The 24,050-nt window shown below is 42.9% G+C and overlaps 1 protein-coding gene across 1 annotated transcript in view; it reads left to right on the top strand.

Moving 5' to 3' along the window:
• WIPF3 (WAS/WASL interacting protein family member 3) overlaps positions 1-24,050 on the top strand; it is a 56,178-nt gene that overhangs the window by 20,555 nt on the left and 11,573 nt on the right. Inside the window, exon 2 of the mRNA XM_063128701.1 lies at positions 22,976-23,031. Within this exon, the coding sequence (XP_062984771.1) occupies positions 23,011-23,031 (21 nt within the window). The 5' untranslated portion in view covers positions 22,976-23,010. The remainder of the gene's footprint in view (positions 1-22,975; positions 23,032-24,050) is intronic.

Genomic DNA, 24,050 nt, shown 5'->3' with positions numbered 1-24,050 from the left:
TAAGTAACTTTATTGTCACGTGTGTGGTTGGTTCTTTGGAGACAAGATGGCTATGCCCATTAGTCCTGTCTTAGCGCAATCTGCTAAAAGATATATGCAGACAAGAGTTCTTCTAAAAGCTTTTTCCTTTTTCCTGAGGACAGCTTTGATTGATTGAAGCCAACCCTATGACTGAGCGATCCTCAATCATAGGAATCAATCTTCCCTGTGTATGTAGTTCAGCTGGTTTGAAGGTTGCATCCAGCAGACATCAGAATGAAGTGTAGCTTCAAAGGTGTATAATGCATCCATGGCTTATTTGAATGGCTGGAGAAAGCGCCATAGGGCTGGTTTCTACCCCAAAGCCAGCTGATCTGAGTAGGGCTTCAGATAATGTTGCCTGTACACTTCTCAAGATCTCTCTTCAGACATCCTGGCCTTCTGCGTTACATTGGTTCTTGGAAATCCTATGGTTACGCTGAACATATTGGGCCTTGGGAGAAATGTGGCACAGAAGAGGAGCTCTGCTGGATCAGACCAAAGCTCTGCCTACTCCAGCCTTTTTCAACCGGAGGGTCTCCAGAATTTTAGACTCTCTACAACCCCATCATCCCTGCCATCGTGGCCATCCAGGAGCCAGTAAGATGCTTCTGGGAAAACCTTCCAGGAGGGCATAATGGCAATCGCCCCAGCCAGGGCTGGCCCAAGACATTTTGCTGCCCTAGGTGAAGAACAAGATGGCGCTGCCTCCCATTCCATGTAGAGAAGCCTTTCTTCAAGACTGAACATGTTTCTTCAACACCACCAATGGGACGCAACACCTGAAGGGAGCAGGCTAGCTTAGGGAGTGTGGAGAAGCCCACATGGCACACACTTCTGTCATCCAACACCTTGCTGCCACCTTTCAGCATTTGCTACCTGAGGCAGCCACCTCACTTTACCTAATGGTAGATTTATCATATATGAGCAGCAGAATGCTAGTGCCCATGGTGGGAAATCCAAATGGCCCCCTTATCATCACTGATCAGAGTGGACCAGAAACTTCTGGAATGCTCTCCTGCTCAAGCCTTATTCCAGCTTCCCCCAGCCTAGTGCCTTCCAGACATTTTGGACTACTACTTCCAGAATTCCTGACCATTGGCCATGGTGGCTACACAACAGCGCTACTGTGTTCTGGTGTGTCTCCTGTTTATTTCAACAGCGCTTGCTCCTGTTGGCTTCTCTGCCCTCTGTCAGCCAAACTCAACTGCCTGTAGAAATCTGCATTGCAGTGTGCCAAGGGACTTGCCAGTCAAAAGCAGATACATGTCAAAGGCATTTCAAACACCACATCCTCATTCTCCGGGAAAGCTCACTTGGTAACTAGCTGACCAAGCTTATTTGAGTCACCTGACATCTCCAAGGTGCCTCTCTAAAGTAAACACATAAACAGAAATGCGTAGAGGTATCAGGCAATTCAAATAATCTTGGCTGGTTATGTATCAAGTGACCTTCCCCTAAGGATGAGGAAGTTGTGTTTGACATGTATTGACCCAGATTCAGTCTGACACAAGAGGCAATTCCTGCACGTGGAAGTAAATTTACAACCATACCTAGCAAAGCCAAGGATTCTTTAATTTTGAGATTTAAATGTAGCTGGCTTTTTCATGAAGTCAAGTGCAAGGTATGTAATGTCATGCCGGCAACAGATTGGAGGCTTTTGAAACAATCAAAATATGTCAAACTAGCTTGACTCGCACAGACCATCTGCGTGCTAGTACTTTATTGCTCAGTATCATACTTATCCAGCTTTTCCACAGGTGCCCAGAAAAGTCGGGCATGAGGCTGACTGGAAGTCCATTGGACTCCCTCCCAGCTGCTCCCCCCCGTTCCATCCCAGCTGCTTGCCTGCCTGCCGAACCGTTCTTGACATGAAGCAAAGATGGGAACCAACAACTTAATTGTAGTAGACACAGTTGTGCTGGGCAGGTGATCCAGGCAAGACTATACCTAAGCCAGTTTGGACATTATGGGTTCATTCACATGGAATTCATATAGTGTGATCAAGATTGGTTACTCACTGAAGTTTTTGGGTTCTTTTCACAATGTTGTCAACCTCTGGTGCCTCTCCCACCATTTTTGAGGCTTATTCTGCCATGATTTAACTCACCAAAATGCAGTAATAACTATACTCTGCCATCAAAGAGTTGGTGAATTTAAAGGATAATGCAATATTTCTGTAATATTTCTGTCTGCTGGCTTTATAACTGGAACATATGAAACTTCTCCACAAAGAATAATACCTCCGGGGGGGGGGAGGGAGAGGGAGGCATGTTTATTGTACCCATTGCAATCTCAGAGAGACTCCACAGAAGAAAGCCCAGTAAGGGGTGGGTTTTTGGCTTTAACAAAGAGAACTCTAAATGCTTAGGCCAGTTGTTCTCAACGTTCCTAATGCTGCGACCCTTTAATACAGTTCCTCATGTTGTGGTGACCCCCAACCATAAAATTATTTTCGTTGCTACTTCATAACTGTAATTTTGCTACTGTTATGTAGCAAAATTATGTAGCTCGGTTCCTAAGACCATCGGAAATATGTGTTTTCCGATGGTCTTAGACGACCCCTGTGAAAGGGTCGTTCGAATTGATTCTGCCAATTCAACCCACAGATTGAGAACCGCTGGCTTAGGCCCTTGAAGCCCCAGTGGCAGAATCTTAGGCTGCAGGTGACATGTGGCGTAAAGATTATGAACACACATATGAAAAATTCTGTTTGCTGAATTGTAGTTCAAAGAGCACAACATGATACTAGAGCGATTGTGTGTGGATTTTGACCCTTGCGTCCTGTATTATGCTGCCTTTTGAAATTAACTTTATATTGCCTTATGTTCTTACATGCTGTTTCTTGATAAAATAGCTCTCTGGCCCCTCTTGCATACTGTTGATTCAGTATTGTCTTGAGGAATAATAACTGGGTTTTCTTCAATTTGTAAAGATGATGTTTCTGTTAAAAAGAAACATTGTATGGTGTGTTTGCGTTTGCACACACATACAATGTGTGAGTTTAAGTAAATAGGGGAGATGAGCATGCTGCCCCCCCCCCCCCGTGCATTCACTACTGGAATGTGGTCCCTGACATGCTTGTTCAAAGCCAATTCAACTCTTGAGTTGAGAAAGATTTCCCCACCCCAGGGAATGATGATTTTCTAATGCTGTAAATTGTCTTATATAAATATCATACTTTATTTATTTATTTAAAACATTTCTTGGCCGCCTTTCAGAGCAGAAGCTCTCACAAGGTGGCTTACAACAACAAAATACATAAAACAATTAAATGTAAAGCAATAAAAGCATAATCACAATAAAACAGCAATTAAAAACAATAAATCCAGCAAGAAAAACAATGGCAAAAGCAATCATTATGAGAAGATGATGGTAAAATAAAATGTTTTCAAGGCCTTCTTGGAATCCTGCAAGGATGGTACATAGTGAATCTCCAATGGGATATTGTTTCAAAGGTATGGGGCCACTACTGAGAAGGCCCTCTCCTGTGTGCTCACCCACATAATTGCTCTCATAGGCGGGCACATGAGAAGAGCCTCTCTTTCTGATCATAAAGTGTGGGCAGGCTGATATGGGTGACCCAATTCATATATAAACCTAGTGCATATGTCATAGTGGCAAATCGTGAGTTATTTAGCCTATGATTTGCAGGAACATGTGCCACCTGTGAGCCACATCCTGTTTCTGTAAACAGCCTCTGATCAGTCCAACTTGATGTTCTGAGTGTGATAGTTAGCCTATGGTTTGTTGCTGGGTTAACCGCTGAGTTGTTTAGCCCATAAGTCCAGGTATGCACATCATGCTCACAACTTCCAATACAGCCAATTGAAGGTTGTTTATAGAAAATAGAAGCAGGTGATGTACAGTGCACAGCCTTGTAAATTGTGGGTTAATTAATTTCTACCAAATGCTGCTGCGATGTGTGAACAGCCCCACTGAATAAGTAAAACCTTGTCTAAGAAAATAATTTCACTCTTTCCAAAAGGGGCAATATTTCATAAGACTTCTTTTTTTTATCAGGGTTCCATAGAATTTTCAATTTTTCCATTGGAAAAATGGGGAAAGGGGATCCAGGAGGAAAAAAAATCCCCCAAGTTTTTCTAGTTCACCCCCTCCCCAAACCTTCACATCTTTAAGTATGAGAATATTTACCAAAAATGTATACTAAATATATATACAAAAAAAAATCCTTGTTAATCCAGACGCCTTTGGCAGGGGATGAGCATACATCATGGATATACAATAAACTATTGAAATAGTCCACTTGCAGACTGGAATTTAGCAGTCAGATTACTTAATAAAATAGAAGAGCACCTCACCGTCTCCTCTTAGAAACATAGTATAATAGAGTTGGAAGGGGCATATAAGACCATCGAGTCCAACCCCCTGTTCTCCCTAGATGTGGTCCCATGCCAATTGTCATTGTACCCTGCAGTTAAGCATGAAGAAGTCTCCCATTGGAACTAATTTCTGCATGGTGGGGAGAGGTGTCTTCATGTGTATGTGAGAGCGTGTGTGAATGGGGGGAGTATGTGGATTTGGCCTTGCTTACTTTGGGGTTTGGCTCCACCCACCACTGCTGGCTTGTGGCCCCAGAAGGTTACCCATGAGAGAATGAGGCTCTTGGGGTGAAAAAGATTCCTGTCAGCGACACTTATCCAAATCCAGTGAAATATATGCTAGCTGATGGTGAAGATTAAAATTTCTTAGATGCCTTCCTCAAAAAAAATAGACAAAGACAACAAAATTAAAACATACCCAAAAAAGCTAAAACAGTTATCAATAAATTACCTCAACTAAAGCATAAGTGACAACCATGAAGAATTCACTTGATGCATTAACAATGCAATAATGAACCTTTGATTAAAAAAGAACCCAAACAGATTCTACTTGATGTTACTAAAACTGTAAAAATTAGTGTGCAGTTAACATTTGTTCAATCCTACTTTCAAGTAGGCAGTGCTTTTAGATGGGGTCACAGAACATGACATTCGGTGCTACCTGTTCTGCTTTCCAGAGGGCTGCCAGATGGACTGAAGTCTCTAGATGACCAGGGCCAGATCTACACCAAGCAGGATATAACACTTTGAAAACAGTTTGAAAACTATATCTGGAGTGTGTCCTGGGACTAAGCAGTTGTCACTACTCTTGTAAACAATTATAAAGCAGTAGTGTAGATCCTGCCCAGGTCTCAGTGAGGAATCCTTCTTTCCCCTGTCCTTTCTCTTACAAAGGAAAAGCTCTCTGTTTTGAACACTCCCATCATTAGATAATAAACAGCTCAGGAATCTTATTCTCTCAGCAAAAGTTGCTGAAGTTATCTCATGACCCTTTGTACTATCCCTTCTCCTCTTTCTCCCTGTGCAATCAACAGATGAACTCAGATTTCTCAAAACTGAGCAAGGCTGGACAACAATGAACTTTTAAAGGGGTATTCCTCTCTGGGTATGTCTAAATTTTCTCCACATGATCATTACCATGGCGGAGCCTGAGCACGGAGCACAAAACAAAGGCCATTTTGTAATGTGAAAACATTTACTCTTGTAAGCAGTTGTATACGCAAACCAGCATCATGTACACAGCATCTGAGCAAAAGTGGGAAATGGAAGTATGAAACAAACACACCCTTCTGCCTCTGATTCTTTTATTTTATTTTTCCATACCATGTAGATAATGGATTCTCTATTGTAATTTTGAAGCTTGCCAATTCAGAATTATTATGTCTAGAGAGATAATTTTGTATCACTTGTTGTTGTCCCTCATAAAGGCAAGCACATGTTCCTTCTGCCAACCTTGCCTTATTTGTAGAACATTCTTGAATGTTCCCTCAGATTTCCAGTGGAAACTTCTGTTACAGAAAGAAAAATCTGGTTTCATCCAGATTGACTACATTCCTCAAACACTTTGTTCCCCCAAAGTGGTCGATTAATAATAAAATTGGTTTCTCTCTGCAGAATGAAACTTATATAAAGATGATGCAGTCTCAAGGCTTTTAACCACCAGGACCTATCATTATAGGCCTTCAAGCAGGCCCTAAAGACTTACTAATTTATCTTAACCTGTAATTCAGTCAGGACTTCATAGGGTGGCATTGTACGTATGCCTTTATCTGGTTTTAAAGTTTTAATGGTTAAGTTTTGATATAATTATTGTATTTATCATCATCATTGTTCTATTGTGTTTTGTGGTTTTGCATTTTGGATGCCATCTTGGGAGGGTTTTTTTTTTTTCTTTAAAAGCTTATAAATCTTCTAAACAATAATAACTGAAATAAACAAGCGACTGAGAGGTTTCCTTAAAATAGCCTCTGAATATAAAAAGAACCCTGTTGACTCATACTAAAGATTTATCTAGTCCAATGTTCTGTTTCCTGCAGTGGCCAACCAGATGCCTGGGGGAAGCCCACAGCAGGATAAGAGTGGAATAGCAGCTTCCTGGTCATATTCCCCAGCAACTGGCATTCAGAGACATGGTGCCTCTAATCCTGGAGATAATATATAGCCATTATGAGTAGTAGCAATTGATAGCCTTATTCCCCATCAATGTGTCTAATCCCCTTTTAAAGGCATCTAAGTTTTTTGGCCATTGCCACAGTTGTGGTAGTGAATTCCATAGTTTAACTATGTGCTGTATGAAGTGCATCATAGTCACTTACTCCTCCCCAGCTCTGTCTAAACTATGTGGGACATCTGCTTTCTTCACACCAGGGAGGTAAGTCACTATGTGGTCTACATACTGCAACAAACCTATCTCTGTGTTTTTAATTATCACATTGCCCGTTATTGGGTAATTGAGCAAGGGGTTGGACTCGATGGCCTTGTAGGCCCCTTCCAACTCTGCTGTTCTATGATTCTATGGGTGTCCTCTTCCACTGTGAATTTCATCGTCTCTACTAGGTGATGGCTTGAGTGATGAGATGGACAGTGGCCACAGATGAAGCAGTTCTGGAGTAGATCAGATTCAAACACCTAGATTGTAGGGGCTGATTCGGGGATGCTGGGCTCAGATTCAGGACCATGGAGAGTGATCCTGCAGCTGGGTAAGATAAGTTGCCCCAGCACTACCTTAAGCATAACAGATAGATTCATGGATAATGGCTATCTATGGATTGTTTAACCCATAGTTAGTTGTGACTGCACAGCAATGAGCGAGCAAAATTCTTCTGGTGCACTGGTCACTTTCACTTTCAATCAGCAACCCTGGGTTGTTATCATGACAGCTAAACCTGAAACTTCGGGTTGTTTACAGGTTAAACAACACAGAGTTAACTCAACAATCACCTATGGTTTTTTGTTGGGTTAACATTGGTTAAATTCCCAGTTCAAACATGATGATAACAACCCAGGAATGGGGTTGTTGATTGGAAAGTGGAAGTGACTTGCACACAGGAGGCTGCACACTCGCTCACAGCCACTACGGCCTGTTTAACCCAGGAATTGTCATTACATGCAAACTTGGTCATTGGGATTTATAGCCATGCCAGGAGAGTCCTTCTGGGAGCTCTACCTCCTCAAGTGCCACATATGTTTACCAGTGCGATGTAATGGGTAGAGTGTCGGACTGGGAGTCAGGAGATCCGGGTTCTAGTCCCCACTCGGCCATGGAAACCCACTGGGTGACTTTAGGCCAGTCGCAGACTCTCAGCCCAACCCATCTCACAGGGTTATTGTTGTGAGGATAAAGTAGAGAGGAGGAAGATGATTATGTATGCTGCCTTGGGTTCCTTGCAGGAAAAAAGGCGGAATATAAATGCAATAATATATAAATAAAATATGTTTTTCCTGCAGTCGCTGGCTTCTTTGGGGTGGTGAGGGTCTGGAGACTGAAGAGTGGGTTATGGGCCATTCTGGATGGCCTTCCTACTCACTAGCAGAGTTTGATCCACTCCTTGGGGTCAGAAGGCAGCTGCACATCTTGGGTATTGAGTGGACAAAGTGTGGGATCCCACATGGAGCACCCCACCTCTAAAGTTCTGGGAACTGGCACTGATCCCTCCTTAGAGGGACTGCGACTGGAAAACTCCGGCTCAGAGGGTTCTCAGACCTGGGCCATGACACTAGGAGCCCCCCCCCCCCCCAATTCTTGGAGGTGCCTCCTTTGCATGAGAGGATATCAGTATTCCTCGAGGGATGGGTCCATTCTAAGGGAGCATTTCCTTCCAAGTGATGCTTTCCTTCCCAGAGAACCTCATTTTTCATGACAACAGAGGAGCTATCCCATCCACAAAGAGCTCATTCACAATCCTCTCTGCCTCTTTCAGCTTATCCAGGTTAGCTACTTTGACTTCAAGAGAACAAACATGTTCATTGCACCAAGCACATATGCAATCTTTTGTCCAGAAAGCAGTTGGTCAAATGTGTGGCACTCTGTGCAATACGCAGGATAGCCCCCACACTGCTGTCTTTCTACCTTCATAACTCTTTGTTTTCACTCAGAAAGTTAAGATTTGTACAATAAAAAATGGGAGTGGGTTGACTGCCTTGGCTAAACTTGCTCAGGTGCTTAACTTGCCTGTCTGCTTCGCTGTCTGGAAGAAAAAAAATCAACAAGGAGGATGGAGAGGTGAAACTCGCTCTGCCAAAAGAGCGTTGGATATTCTGGCACTCTGACACTGGAGCATTCCTTCAAAGCATATAGTAGGGAGACCATATGAAAAGGAGGACAGGGCTCCTGTATCTTTAACAGTTGTATTGGAAAGGAAATTTCAGCAGGTGTCATTTGTATAAATGGAGAACCTGGTGAAATTTCCTCTTCGTCACAATAGTTAAAGCTGCAGGTGCCCTGCCCTCTTTTAAATCTGGTCACGCTAGTATAGCTCCTGCACCTTTAACTGTTGTGATAAAGAGGGAATTTCTCCAGGTTCTCCATATATACAAATGACACCTGCTGAAATCCCCTTTTCTATGCAACTGTTAAAGATACAGGTGCCCTGTCCTCCTTTTCATATGGTCACTATATATATTATCCCACCCTATATCACTAAGGATTGTGCCCTAGTTAAATTAATTTTAATTGTTTGAACACTTAATTAAATCTGGACCAATTTGCACTTGACTAAAGAAAAAAAAGACGCTCTGAAGAAGAAGCATTCTTTATTACTAAGTGGTGTGCAGAAATGTCAGTCTCCACTATACATTGTCTAGCGAGCAGAAGACAGTATGATTCTCCCTTTTATACCGCACCCACCTAAATCAATACCTCCAGCTGTTGTTTAGAGCCAGCTGACTGCAACAAGTGGTAGTAAACCTTGTAAATATGGTTGTCGTCTTCCACAAATAGGAAAGATGGCTTGAACAGGTGTATAATGCTAGTTTTCAGTACAACATTTCTCAGAATTCATTCTGTTTCCCCATTAAAGTCTGTTTCCCTATTAGAGTAAAAAAATATAGAGTGCATGTAATCAAAATGCATCTAGGTAGCTATAATATCCCTATTAATTATGGTGTATTCTTATTGTCAGCTGCCTTGAACTCAACAGATAAATACAGATATAACATTGATGATGATAATAATAATAAAAAATCTGCCTCTCTCTCTCTGGATCAAGGTGGGGAACAACACCAAGCACAATATAATACATAAAATTAGTTAAGAGGGCATATAAAACCAATACAATATTAAAATAACAGTCACAGCATCTTAAAATTTTTAGGTTTAAAATTCATCTGGGTAGGTCTGCCGGAAGATAAAAGGTAAAAAGGTTTTTGTTTTTTATTGAGGTTTTCTGTGTGTTTCTTACTGGTAGCCATAGAATCCTAGAAACAAAGGTGCTGCATACTGTACTGTTATCCATCTCTCTCTGTATATTCCCCCCACCCTATTTTTCCTAGGATGTCTTCTCTATATAAATTTCATTGTCCGGTCAGGATCAACTGTTTTGCCATTGTTTGATGGCACCTTCCATCTATTTAGATTGCAATCAGGTATACACTTACCTGGAAATAACGTCCATTGAAAATTGGATTTAATTCTCTGTAGAGATGCATTGGATTGAGTTGTGAGATTAGATGACTTAGGGATGACTATTATAATTATATGTGAAGGGTTGGATCCAGCATCTGCATTCCATGATAGGAAGGGCGCTGCTCACGGAAGGTCTCTCTGCCCAATTTTTGAGGATCCCACCCATACCCCACAGCTTACTCCATTCAGCAGGGGTTGAAGGGTGGGTAGGAAGCCACTCCTGCCATGTTCGTACAATGTGCCACCCTGTGCCGTATTGCAAATGGCAGTTGCATGTACAACATGTACGGGTGGGGAGGGAGAGCCACGATGGCTACTTCTCCCTACATGATTGTCCCAACAACCCTTCTGTCTGCGTAGCATTGTCTGGGAGTTGGACGGCCTGCCATTGGAAGGAGGTGGCGGGGAAGTCCAATTCCATCAACACAGGTGATCCAGCATAACTCTGGATCCAATCCAACAGCTTCTCCTGAAACACTATATGTCCCATCTGTAAAGGAAATTAGCCTCTCTGGGGTGTGTGTGTGTCAAGGCTTTAAATGTGTGTATGTGTATTTCTCATTAGTTACACAATCAAGGTTGTATGCAATAAACCGAGTTTCAGCAGTTAACCTGCTTACACTCCTCTGGAACTTATTTTAAAAACTGATATTGTCCACCCACCTGGGATTGTCATATTGCAAATATGGCTCAAGTAGAAACAGCATGGTGGGGAGGGACATTTTCAGCAAGGTCTTAAGGGTGGGTTTCATGGGATCAAATTGTACAAGGCTGAATAGCACAAGGGAACCTGCAGTTGCTGCTGCCTGCCCTGTTTCCTGTGAGTCACAGAGCAAGGATGGAGAATGAACATGTGTTCAATATGTCTTGGGGGAGGAGAACAAGCTGTGGCTATGGGTGGCATCACTCGTGACATTTCCGTGCAAGAAAGAAAGGGAGTGAGGGGGAGGGCAGATGAGCTAACAGTATTGATGTTACATGCGCTCTGCTAACACTAGTCAGGCAAGAATGGAGGTTTGTCTTGACCCCTGACAATTTTATGCAGTGGAGGCTGGTGACTCCAATGCCTGGGGGTGTGTGTGTATGAATCCAATCTGGATTTCAGGCAGAACTCTAAAGGAGCCATTCAAGGTTCTGAACCTATTTGAGGGATAGGGTTCACCACCACATATGGCTCCTTTAGAGTTCTGGCTGCTTCTGAGTGAAACCCAGAGCAGATTCACCACCCTGTGACATTAGAGCCACCAGTCTCAACTGATTCTATATTCCTGGTCATTTTTAGGCCAGTAGGAAATGATAGAGCAGTGATTTTTCGTCTGTGTTTCAGGGAATTTGTGTTTTTTTTCCAAGAAGATCAGCAACAGCAGACAAGTTCTCATCAAGGGAGAGGAAAGGGGTTATACTACCTCTCCTTGCACGCTGCATTCCTAAAGAAAAACAGGCCACCCTGTGACTGTGATTTACATTTTTGATGTGGTTCCTAATGGTGCATTTAGCATTGTCTGTCGTTTGCCCATAGAACAGTTTGCTCATTGCTACTGATCTTTCCTGCCATGTCCTGCCACAGTGCGTTGTTGGGTGAATTCTACTGGGGCTTGGTTCTCGGTTCATGTTGGATGATGGATTGGTACAACAAGCTGTTTTGGTGCTGCGCGTGAGCCATGGGTGTGCACTAGAACATGCCTGAGAATTCTCAGCAATGTGTTGGCATTCTGTGACAGCAAGGCTGGGATGCTTTGGCTGACAGGTCAGCATGGAATGAGGCGAATGTAGAAAGCTTGAAAATGCTGAAGTGGAGAGCTAGGAATTCAATTTGTCTTTAGAGAATTTCTTGTGTCACCATGGTACCACTTTTTAAGCTGCAGCTTTTATTTTTTCATCATAAAGAACACTTCGAGTCTGTTTTTCCGAGTTACTTAATAGCTGTAATAATTACATTCTGTGCTGTAGGCAGATGTGGGAAGTCTGGAGAGGGTCCAAACAATCAGTAAAGACAATGCCTAGCGTATGTATTCATACTGCACCCATGGCTGCAGCATTAGAAACTGCATTATTCTAACCTTACCCTGTATGCCAGACAAAAAGTGCCTGGGTGGAATTCTGTGGTCCATGCAGAGACTGTTCCTAGTTTGAGCTGACAATTGGAAAAATAGTCTTCGTATAAAAGAAAATCTAGCAGGAGGTTGTTGTTGTTTTTCCAAGCATTATGTGAAAGCTGTTGACATATTATTTCTCAACTTGACTGTCAAGGACAAATTCTACATTAAGAAACAATAACAACAAGATAGTTTGACAAATGTACATTCCCGCTAGCAAAGCTGGCTTTTAAGATGCAAGTAATTGCTGAAAGCTGGGCCGGACCTCCCATTAGGCAGAGTGAAGTGTTCACCTCAGGCAGCAGAAGCTGTGGAGTGGGGAATGGCAGAGAGATGTTGGAAGACAGAGTTCTGTATATGCCCCTCAGCCTGCCCTGTGTCCCCTAAGCCAGTTTGCTGCCTTCAGGTGCAATGAAGGATGCTGTCCCATTGCCAGTGTTGAAGTAAGTGCCAACTGCCAGTCCGAGTGGCTTCTCTAGGTGTAATGAAGGGACATCTTGTCCTTCGCCTTGGGAGGCAAAATATCTTGGGTGGGCCCTAGTTAGATGACTCTAACCTGGACTGCTCAGGCTATAATTGTGCGTGTTCAGAAACTTGAGTTTTGGGGCATTTCATTTCAGGAAAGGTGGTGTAGGTGAGAAAGTCAGCAGAATAAATCTTATAGAAGAGCTACAAAGATGATACAAATCTAAAGTGGATCAGTATAGTAGAGAACCTGGGCATCATTAGCTGCCATGAGTAACAAATAACGGTGCGTAGCAGGGTGGGGCAGTCTTGAGGCTCACTGGGTCCACTTTGGGGCAGACTTGAGGCTCACTGGGTCCACTAGAACCCTGAGGTCCATCAACCAACTCCCACTGCAAAATAATGGCTTGAGAAGGGAGACGTGGAATTGCAGAACAAGGTGCTTCTGAGTCCATGCTCAGCCCTAGAATTTGTTATTTGTTTGTTACCAGAACTGGAGTTTGCTTGCAAACCCTTTCCTACACAAATCTACTCTCATTTTCCCCAAAGCTTGATTGATTTCAGCAGTGTAATTTAGGAAGAAAATAAGGTGTTTTGTTGTTCCCTATTATTAAATGATTGAGACTCAGAAACCCTTGATGATCTACTACAAATCAGTTGGAGAACTACTGGAAGATGCTCATCTCCTTTCTGCCTGCTGCTTGTGGAAGGCCATGATGAAGGTAGAAGTAGGGAAGAGGGAGATGCTGTTCCTGATATGGTCCATGGGCCCCCTCCTGAGGAACAGGAATCTGGGGTAGGAAAGGGGTGAAATTAAGGCCTAATTCTCACTGAGCTAGTAAGGCTGTGTCTGGACTGTACCATGTCAGGCTGTATATTGGGACTCAGATCACTGAATGCTGTTCCGTTAAAAAATAAATCTGCACACTGAAACCTAGACAATGGGGCAGGGGAGAGTTGTAGCCTCGTTGTAGCCCTGTCATCCATGTTTTCTATGTTGAAGGGGATTTTTGTTGTTGTTGCATTTTTAATACATTTTTAGTCTTCCCAAGACAGTTGAAAAATATAACACGCAATTCTAGTAACCCAGAGAAGGGATCTCTTACAGAATATTATTTATAATACATATTGTGTTGTTCTTTCTTGTTGTGTAATTTATATAAATAAATATGCATTTTTAAAAAGCTGACGAAAATATTAAACATGTTATATCAGTGTAACATGTTTATAAAACCATAAATTTTAAAATCAGTTTAAAAATGAACTAGCTACTGGCATGTGCAATATAAATATTTCAATTAAAATCCAAAGAAAACAAATACATTTTCGGAGCCCTCTAAGAAACAGCTGCAAATGGAGCCTGCTGTATATCTTTTGGGAAGGAATTCTACAGGGCAGCGGCTATGACCGCAGGGGCCAGTGTGCCTAGTGCCCACCAGCCTCAGAGATACTAATGATAGGCCAGTGGGTAGGACCTCCACTTACTTTGTTCAGAGGTACATTTCCTGATCTGAGCTTCTGCGTCTAGTCTGATGTGGTACAGTCCAGATACCAGTTTATGACCTCAGTGAGAACTATTTACAGATATGATAGTAGTTCTCAAATACATATATTTAAAAATGTGAGGCAAAAGAGGAAGGACTATTCCATTTCCACTGAGTGATACATTCAAATTACAGGATGATGTGATTTATTCATTTATTTTTATAGGACCAATTTCAGGGAGGGAAACACCCTTATTGGTTATATCACCTGCCTAACAGATTTGTATGTGTTTCTTTCTTGGGAACTTAGACAACTATTGAAAATAACATCTGTGTGTATAAGAAGGGAGTGGGGATGACCAATGGAATCTCATCCAGATCTAAGGTTTTATGAAAAAAAATTCAGCCTTATGAAACTGGAAGCCAACTCTGTGCACATAGTATGTAAACTGAATTTTGTTTTTCTCCCCCAGGGTGGTCTGTGATCTTTGAGAACAGACTGAAAATAGAAACGTGACAGATGCCTGTGCCACCACCTCCGCCTCTTCCGCCATCTTTTTCTGGAGGTCCACCACCTCCACCTCCTCCTCTTCCACCATCTTTTTCTGGAGGTCCACCACCTGCCCCTCCTCTTCCACCATCTTTTTCCGGAGGTCCGCCACCTCCCCCTCCTCCCCCTCTTCCATCACCTTCTTCTGAAGGTCCTCACCCTCCTCTTCCACTGCCTTCTCCTGGAGGCCCACCACCACCACCTCTCCCTACTTCTCTTCTGTCATCTTCTGGAGGTCCACCACCACCTTCATTTCCTCTGGTAAGGCTTGTCTTTCAATTTTTATTAGAATATGAATAGTAAAGTTCACCCTTAAAGTCACAAGTAGTTTAAGATTGTATTGTTTGGAGCTAATGTTACCTACAAAATCCTAGGTTGAGAAAGCTGTATCAAGAGCTGTCTTTTTAATGCAATTTCTCACTCTTGGAATCTTGAAATCAATTTGTATATTGCAAAGTTATTTCCCCCAAACCATTTGTAACACACTTTAATCTTTCATCTTTTTGTTCAACTGGCTTGTCTCATATTCTCAGTGATAGTGGAATTTGATTGGCAGGGGGGAGGAAGGGGTTGTTACTAACGGCACACATATTTTGTTTCATGTGTATGTTTTCAAAAGAGATTGTGAATTTTTGACAACTGATTGTGTATGTTTGACACTGAAGTATTGATTTTGTGTGCCAATAATTCTTACACCACAGAGAGAATATTTGGCCCTTTGGAATGGCATGCAGAAAATGGCATGGTCCACAAGAAGAACCATTGCACAAAACTGAGTTACTTTGTGGTAACAGTCACTACATAGAATGACTTACAAGCATTGTACCCAAATGTTTTCAATGAAGCCCCAATTTCAGTTTTGTTTTTGTTTTTAAAGACAAGGGTATTCAGGAGGGAGTGATTCTGAGTAGACAAGCTGTACTTAGTTGTGTTTGTATTTATGCCTTTCTTTGCCAGCTATTTTTCCATCCAAATCTTCCCCTGCTTTCCCCCCTGAAAGTTTATCCTAGTAGACACACCTGTGGAGCCCAGTGAGGCAGGGGGAGGAAGTAAACTGTGTATGGGATGTGGAATTGAAAAACAGCAAACAGGGAAAGGGTTAAGTATTTGACTCCCCCCCCCCCATTTCTCCACTCAAAATCTCAAAAGTGTGTCTATTGTGGAAACATAGAATCATAGAATAGTAGAGCTGGAAGGGGCCTACAAGGCCATCGAGTCCAACCCCCTGCTCAATGCAGGAATCCACCTTAAAGCATCCCTGACAGGTGGTTGTCCAGCTGCCTCTTGAAGGCCTCTAGCGTGGAAAAGCCCACAACTTCCCTAGGTAACTGGTTCCATTGTCATACTGCTCTAACAGACAGGACGTTTTTGTGTCAGGGGCTACAGATTGTCCCTCTAGATATACAAGTTTCTAAGATGATGTGTTTACATTGCAAAGGTTATGGCTTTTGTGGGCACACAGATGGCCTCTTCAGACAACACGCTAAGCCATGGTTAGGCCGCTAACTCTTTTGCAGAAAATGTTTGGTGAGCATGTTCAAACTGTGGTTATGTAACCACCATAGTTAGGAATGGTTCACACGACATGCTAAGCCATAATGTTTAGCTCAAGACGCTTAACCAGCGTCGCTTAGCATGGCATCTGAACAGGGTGAAAGCATATGTGTAAAATGAGCCCATTAAACACCTTAACCCTAATGCCAGGAACAGTTGGTTGCATAGAAGGTGCCATTTCCATATACGCTCACATGCTCCATAGTAGTAGTAACTGACTGCTTGCATGCTGGGTTGCCTGTGGGTTGCCAAGACGTTAGCAGCAGTGGAATTCTATGTCTCACACCATCAAACTGTTATTTGTCCAAACATGGTTGTGAAGGTAGACAAACACAGGAAGCCACCTTCTACAGAGTCAGATAACTGGTCTATCATACTTGGCATTGTTTATACCAGGAGTGGACAACTTGTAGGCCAATTGTTTTGGCCTACAATTTCCAGCATCCCTGACTATTGGCTTTGCTGGCTAAGGCCTGGAGTTGGAGGCTAAAGCATCTGGGGGCCCACAAGTTGTCCACTGATTTTCAGTGGCTCTCTGGATTTTCAGACAAGAATCTTTCCCAACATACCTCAGGTGCTGGAGGTTGTTCCTGGGACCTTTGGTAGGCAATGCATGAGCTCCACCACTAATCTTCCCCATTAACATAACTTTGTATGATAGATTATTTTTGTGCAACAAGAATTTCTAGACCTTGGCATCTGTATCGTGCACCTGCTAAAATTGCCCAGCTGTTGCTGCAGCTGCTGCATTTTCTGTGAGAACAGAAATCAAATTCACAGATGTAAATTGAGTTAGTCTGCATTTTCTATCCCACAATTATAGTACTACTCTTAGTCCAAGATATTTGTAAATTTTCTGCTCTGCTTTCTCTAGCAAAAAATCTGCCATCGTCTCCTTCTGCTGTTAGCAACAGTCACAGCTTCTCTACATTATTTCAGAAAGATCTCTCTGAACATGTAAGATAACTAAGGGTGCAATTCTATGCATGTTTAGACAGAAGAAAAACCTACAACTCCCAGCATCCACTGGCCAGCATGACTTGTTGCGGCATACTGGGAGTTGTAGGATGCATCTCTGTCTAAACATGCATAAGATTGCACCCTTAATTAAGAACCTTTAAAAGAAAATAAAGCTGTTTCTACAGCTTCAAATTACAGAGCAGTGTCAGAGCTTTTAATGTGAGTGACAAGAATATAACAAAATGTTATGTATAGGGATGCCACTTGTCTTGTGCCAGTATTATGCACCACCAGGTCCTGTGTATGCTGCAATGTTATTGACAGGAAGATCCAGATGTGTGAATTAAGCTAAGCATCAACATAGTGTTCCTTTTGCACAGTTCACTGGGTAAAATCCAATGTAAATCCTAGTTAATGTAGACCTATTGAAATTAATGTGACTTAAATTAGTCAGGATTAACTTAAGTCCCAGTCACTTCAATGGGTCTACTCGAAGGCTTATGTTGGTGTTTACCCTCTGTCCTAGATCACCTATTAGCTGTTGTATGAGCATATTTCAAGCTACAAGTTTTCTAGGAGCAGTTTGAGGGGTAAATGCCAGATGTATATCCTATTATAAGAGACTTAAAACAGGGGAAATGGCTCCTAATAAAAGGGCCAAGTGTATTTGGTGACTGCATCACAAGAGCACAGAAATTAGCATGCAGCATCTCAAACACAGAACCAATGTGGGGTAGAGGTTAGAGTTATCAAGCTAGGACTGGAGGGACCCAGGTTCAAATCTCCCTCTCAGCCATGAATCTCATTGGGCGACCTTAGGGCAGTCACTATGTCTCAGCCTAACCTACCTCACAGGGTTGTTGTGGTTCTCCTCCGTCCTATTTCAATTAACCTCATAGCTGTTGCCTTGAGCTCCTTGGGATAAAGGCAGGACATCGGTACAATAAATAAATAAACTATAAATAAAATAAATATGTCTCTTAAGGCTGCAAAGCTGATCTAGAAAGTGAATGCAAATGCTGCCTGATGACATTTTAGATAGGTCTGCAGCATTGTGTATTCTAATCCCACTGTAACTTGTCTGGAAAATTACTGGAAGCTGTAGTGCATTTAGAGTAGGTGTTCTGTTATTCTGTCTGATAACTGCTGCAGAGACAAATGATCCTCTAGAAGCCATTCTGCAGGCAGAGGGTGATAACAACTCAAATAATTGGGGAGATATTTATAAAGATTCTACTTCTACATTATTTCAGACGTTGGAAGATGCTGCCTTGCTTTGACAGTACCAAAATAATGAATGCCTTTATATGATAGCGCAAGTGCGCCTTTCTGTTTAACAGCATCCTCTTTTAAGGAAGAAGAATGTAAACAGGGTTAAGATGTTAAGTGGAAAATGCAAATGAGTCGGAGGGAAGCTCGGTTTCTTTTGTTTGCAAACTCTACACAGTCAAGAAACGTGGGAAAGTCAGTTCATGGCCAGAGTTGGGGCTCCAGGTAGCAATGTTCTGAGACCCCGGTTGGTCTGGATGTCAGGCCAGGTGGGCGAGAAGCAGGTGTGTGGTCTAATACAGGCAGGGCTGAGTATAGAGGGTAAATAGGGCCAGAAACAGGTACGGAGTCAAACCCAGGCAGTGGTGAAGATCCAAGGAAGCCACATAGGGTTGCCATACCTGCTGCCTTACCCAGTCCTGCATTTGAATGGCTGTCAGAGCACAGGGCTCTCTTTGAAGGCGTCCAGTGAAAGATAAAGGACCATCAGAAGGGAGAGCAAAGGGGCGGGGCCTTGAAGCTGCCTGTCAGCAGCACCTGGGCAGCACACTGAGCAGGCGCACATGCCACCTGGTCACAGTTTTGCCCCCCTAGTGAGATGTCCTGTATTTCTAGTTAAACTTTTTGCATTTTCCCAATTTGCATCTATACATATAAATTAGCTCCTTCAAATGTTATATGTTGTTATATGTATATATTATTATTATTATTATTATTATTATTATTATTATTATTATTATAACAGCTCCACTGCTGTTGCTGCACGGACTGCAGCGGCAGAGCCAGGTAAGTGAAACTCCACCCCCACCCGCTTACCTGCCTCTGTCGTGGGCTTCAACTGAGGGCCAGGCCTCAAAGTGGAAGCAAGCCGCGGCCTTGGGGCCTGCTTCCACTTTGAGGCCTGGCCCTCAGTTGAAGCCCGTGATGGAGGCAGGTAAGCTCCCCTCCCCCCTGCACCTTTACCTGGCTCCACCGCCGTCACCGCATGGACAGCAGAGGTGGAGCCAGGTAAGCCCAACTCCCCCCCTTACCTGTGTCTGTTGCGGGCTTCAATTGAGGCCCCAGCTTCAAGCCGGAAGAGAAGGCCATGGCCTCTTCCGGAATGAAGCCGGGGCCTCAATTGAAGCCTGCGACAGACACAGGTAAGCCCCCCTCCCCCCTTACCTGGCTCCATCGCCGTGCGGACTGTGGCGCCAGGTGAATCCCCCTCCCCCCCACTTACCTGCATCTGATGCTCCGGATCGAGGCGAACCGCTTCACCTCGATCCGCAGCCCTCCCGATCCGTCTCCGCCTTTGTTGGGGGTGAATCAGGCTGCTCTGCTATCGCTTCTCCAAAGCGAAGCGGAGCACAGCCCTAACTGAGAGGCCCTTTCAGGCCCCGATGGGCATGGGATAGCAGGAAAGCACACATCCAGGGCCTCCAGAAAGTGCACAATTTCCCCCAACACGCTAATGGTGTGCTGTGGGAATTGCACACTTTCCAGAGGCTTGAGACACGCGCAATGCCAAGTGCTGAGCTGGAAGAGGGCTGGCCGGGCAGTGCTTGGCAAGCTCACAGGGTGGGCCCCGAGGTGCTCGCCATTCACTCACTACAATAACCCTTTTTTATCTGAATCTTGCTGGGTGTTATTGCTGGCCCCACCGCCTCATCCCTTCTTAGCTCGTCTCCTGCCACCCAGTCCCACCAGGGCTGAGTCCAAGGTACAGCAAGTTGAGCAAAAGCCAGTTCCGCCAGTCATCGTGCCTCCAATTTCCTCTCCCCCTTAGGTGAGCAGTGAGGCCATCTACTTATAGTGGCACCAAGTCTGAGTCTCCTACAGTGATCTTTTGTGCATGGGAATTAAATGCTCTAAGTATGGATGATGATGATGATGATGATGATGATGATGATGATGATGATGATGATGCGGGATGAGGAATGCAGTGGCGATTATTTTAATCCTATTTGCATGGCTACCTGGAGAACAGGCAAGGAAACAGGACAGCAAATGAGTATATGGGTGGACTTCTACTTAATCACTGAGCTAAATTGACCTTGCATGGTTCATACATGCACTCATGCGCACGCACACTCATTAAGGGGCTCAACTGCTCATGGTGGGTTGGGCCATGGAGGCAGGTAGTCTTCAAAAACAGCATGGTAGTTGGGAGCCCCCCAATAACAGTTTATTGATCCCCACTGTCTCAACAATGCCCAGACTCTTCTGAAGCACTCCCACACCCGAGCCTCCATTGGTTCATTGAGGGAGGGAGGGGGATCTAGGCCCTGCATATGTATTATGATCTCTGCAACAGCTGGAGAAGAAAAAAGAGAATAACTAAATCTTCTACCGTTTCCCCAGCCAGCCAACTGCAATGGGATCCCTTGTTCCTTCAATTTCCCATTTCCATGAGATTTTATTGCTCTCCATTTGAAACGTATATTTTAAAGATACTGGAGTGGGGAGATGTTGTAGAGATTAGTGTTATTAAAAAACAGAGCAACTCTTTCTATGAAATGTTCAGCCTACTAAATGCATGACTCATTCCTGTTCTTTTTAAAAACGAAAAGAAAAGGAAAAAAAGAAGGAAAAGCATACTCATTATCTAACCTGACATTCCTTATATAAGAAATAATAGAAAGTCCCCTAATGGCTGCCGAGGGAAATTAGAACCAACTGTTCATGTTCTGATTTCCGAAGTGGAGGTCATGGGAACTAATTTTATTCTCACCTGCTAGGGGCATCTGTGGGATTAAATAAAATGAATAATCTTCCCATTCTTGTTGTCTTTGGCAAAAAGCCAAGACAGTTTTTCTACCTATCGATTTATCTGACCTTATATCTTGCTTACTTTCCAAGGTGTGAACTCAAGATGAAAAACAAGCAAAATCAATTTTTAAAACAATAACTTCCAATCCCCTATTTATACAGCAATCTTAATTCAGCCTCAAAAACTCAAATAGTAGCCATAGTTTCTAAAAATAGCAGTTAACCATTGAATTCCATTTAATCAAATTCCTTCTTAAAGAGACAAGTTTTTATATATTGCATAAAAGAGTACAGTGTCAGGGCTTGACATTGCTGTTGGCCAAGCTCTTCATGAGAGAAAGATCTATCTAGATCTCGGGAAGGCAACCTGGTGTACTAGACTACAACTCCCATTAGCCCCAGCCAGCATGGCAATGGCCAGGGATGATGGGAGTTGTAGTTTACAATATCTGAAGTGCACCAGATTGTCTACCATGGTCTATATCTTGTGGCTTTATACCCACCTGGCTTTATAAGGCCAGAGGCACTGTAATAGTGCCTCAGATGATGACTGGAACATCCAGGGAGGGACGTATGAAAGAAGGCAGCCTTAAGGTAGGCAGATCCCAAGACATTTAGGGTTTTAAAGTACAACACCCGTGTCTTGAATTGAGCCTGGAAATAAAATAGTAACTAGGGCAACTCAATTAAAAAAGGCACAATGTGATCAAAGATCTATCTCCCGCTTTAAACTCAGCTGCCGAATTTTGTATCAATTATAATTTCTGGACATGCCTCCTTTCCTTTGAAAATTATGCGGGGGGGGGGGAATTGCCTCCACTAGTGAGTGGTAATACCCCTTCTTTCAATGAGGTACCACCCACTGCCTCACCTGGATTTGATGAAAATGGGAGATTGAACTGGGTGAACTACATATGACACTTCAGTTCACATCTCCAAATAATCACTCCCAGTGGATCCACGTAGATGTTAAAACAGCACAGGAGATAAAATAGACCCCTGTGGTTCCCATATCATGGCTGTCAAAAGAGTAACGCAACAACTCCCAGCACTAATTACTGGAATCAGCCATCCAATAGGGGGAAAAATCATTGCAATGCAGAACCTCCAACACACAACACAGCCTGTTCAGAAGGATACCATGGGTGATAGTATCGAAAGCTACTGGGAGGTCCTAGAGAATCAACAGGGTAACACTACCCCATCCCTCTCTTGACAAACAGTAACCAAGCAGTTTCTGTTTCAAAACCAGACCTGAAGCCTGGTTGAAGTGGATCTAGAAAATCAGTTTCATCCAAGAGTTTCTGAATTTGGCTGGCAATCACCATTTCAAGCACCTTGCCCAGGAAGGGGATGTTGGCAACCAGAATTTCAGCAGCAAACCACTGAGTTTATCATTGCCATTAGAATCCAGCACCTGTGTATATGTCTGTAGCCAGATTATAACAACTGTGGTAAAAACCAATTGTATGGTTTTCCTTCTTTATAGCTGAAGAAGGAAATCCCCAGATCTTAAATTCCTTTTAGTAGAGGAGGCCTTGTGTTAAGATTTATAGTGAGAACTAGTTCCTTGCTATAATTATTTTATGTATTCAGAGTTTTCTGTTCTCTCTCTCTGTTCCTTCCACCCCACAAATCCTCTGTTGATTGGCAGTGGCAGGGTTGGGGGAATTCTGCTGCTGTGTGGCATGTACAGATGACACAACCTGCTGACATATGAACCCAGAAACAAAACCACAGCTGTTGGTTCTAAATTTAAACCCAAAGAGCCTGGTCAGGTCTTGTTCTAACCCAACGGCAGAGCTACAGCAAAACCATTCATGGAAGTTGCTGAGATAATTTGAGAACAGTTCTGAAAAACAAAAACAAACAGTTCAAGAAATATTTTGTTCCAGTTATGTTTCTTCAGTTTTTCACAGTAAGTACTGTTTAATCTTCCGGAGAATAAAGATAATTGGTTGTAAATTCTACTGCTGCACGTACTGAGTGTAGTAGACTTGATATTATACCATTCAGCATTTGAAAGCAGTGGTAAATCAGTGTGTGTGTGTGTGTGTGTGAGAGAGAGAGAGAGAGAGAGAGAGAGAGTGCAAGTGAGAGATTTCTTAAGGCATTTGAGGGCTGAGTTATATAGGTTAATTTATAAGACAATATATTCATCAAAGCCTCCCTTTTTGGGAGCAAATGTAGCCATAAGAATACAAGCTATTAATGAGGTTTTACATCATCCCCCAGGAACGTTTCTGACGCTATCACCCAAGTGTGCCATCTAGAGGAGCCAATATAACAAACATTTAGAAGAAAATGAAATTTAGCAGCTGGCAGTATCAAATGCTAGTACATGTGCTTTGAAGGCTGTCTAGACAAACTGCTATCATTGTGGGCGATGCTATGAGATGTGTGTGCGTGTACATACACAGCACAGATCTCGAATGTTTCCGATTTTGGTCAGTGGCTTCAGATAATATGATTATTATTATTATTTATTTATTTATATAGCACCATCAATGTACATGGTGCTGTACAGAGTAAAACAGTAAATAGCAAGACTCTGCCGCATAGGCTTACATTCTAATAAAATCATAATGAAACAATAAGGAGGGGAAGAGAATGCAAACAGGCACAGGGTAGGGTAAGCAGGCACAGGGTAGGGTAAAACTCCTAAAAGTGAGTGAAATGATTTTAGCGCTCCCACTGTTATTGCGATTGATCCTTTTTGTGTCCATTTAAACATTTTTTTATCATGTTGGTCATTGCATATTAAAATCCAAAACTGAAAGGCTGAGTGTGTCTTCTCCAAGGCCATAAATGAGTCCTGGGTTGTGGTGTCTGCATTCACCAATAGCAGCATGGGAGAGACACTCCTGAATGCTTTTGCTTATTTGAATTCTACTAGCCAATGCCAATGCTTAATTTCTACAATGAGAAGAGCTCAAA

The sequence above is a fragment of the Elgaria multicarinata genome, chromosome 1 (assembly GCF_023053635.1).
Source record: "Elgaria multicarinata webbii isolate HBS135686 ecotype San Diego chromosome 1, rElgMul1.1.pri, whole genome shotgun sequence".
NCBI lineage: Eukaryota > Metazoa > Chordata > Lepidosauria > Squamata > Anguidae > Elgaria > Elgaria multicarinata.
The sequence above is the reverse complement of the archived record's forward strand: the minus strand, read 5'-3'. Positions and strand labels throughout refer to the sequence as shown.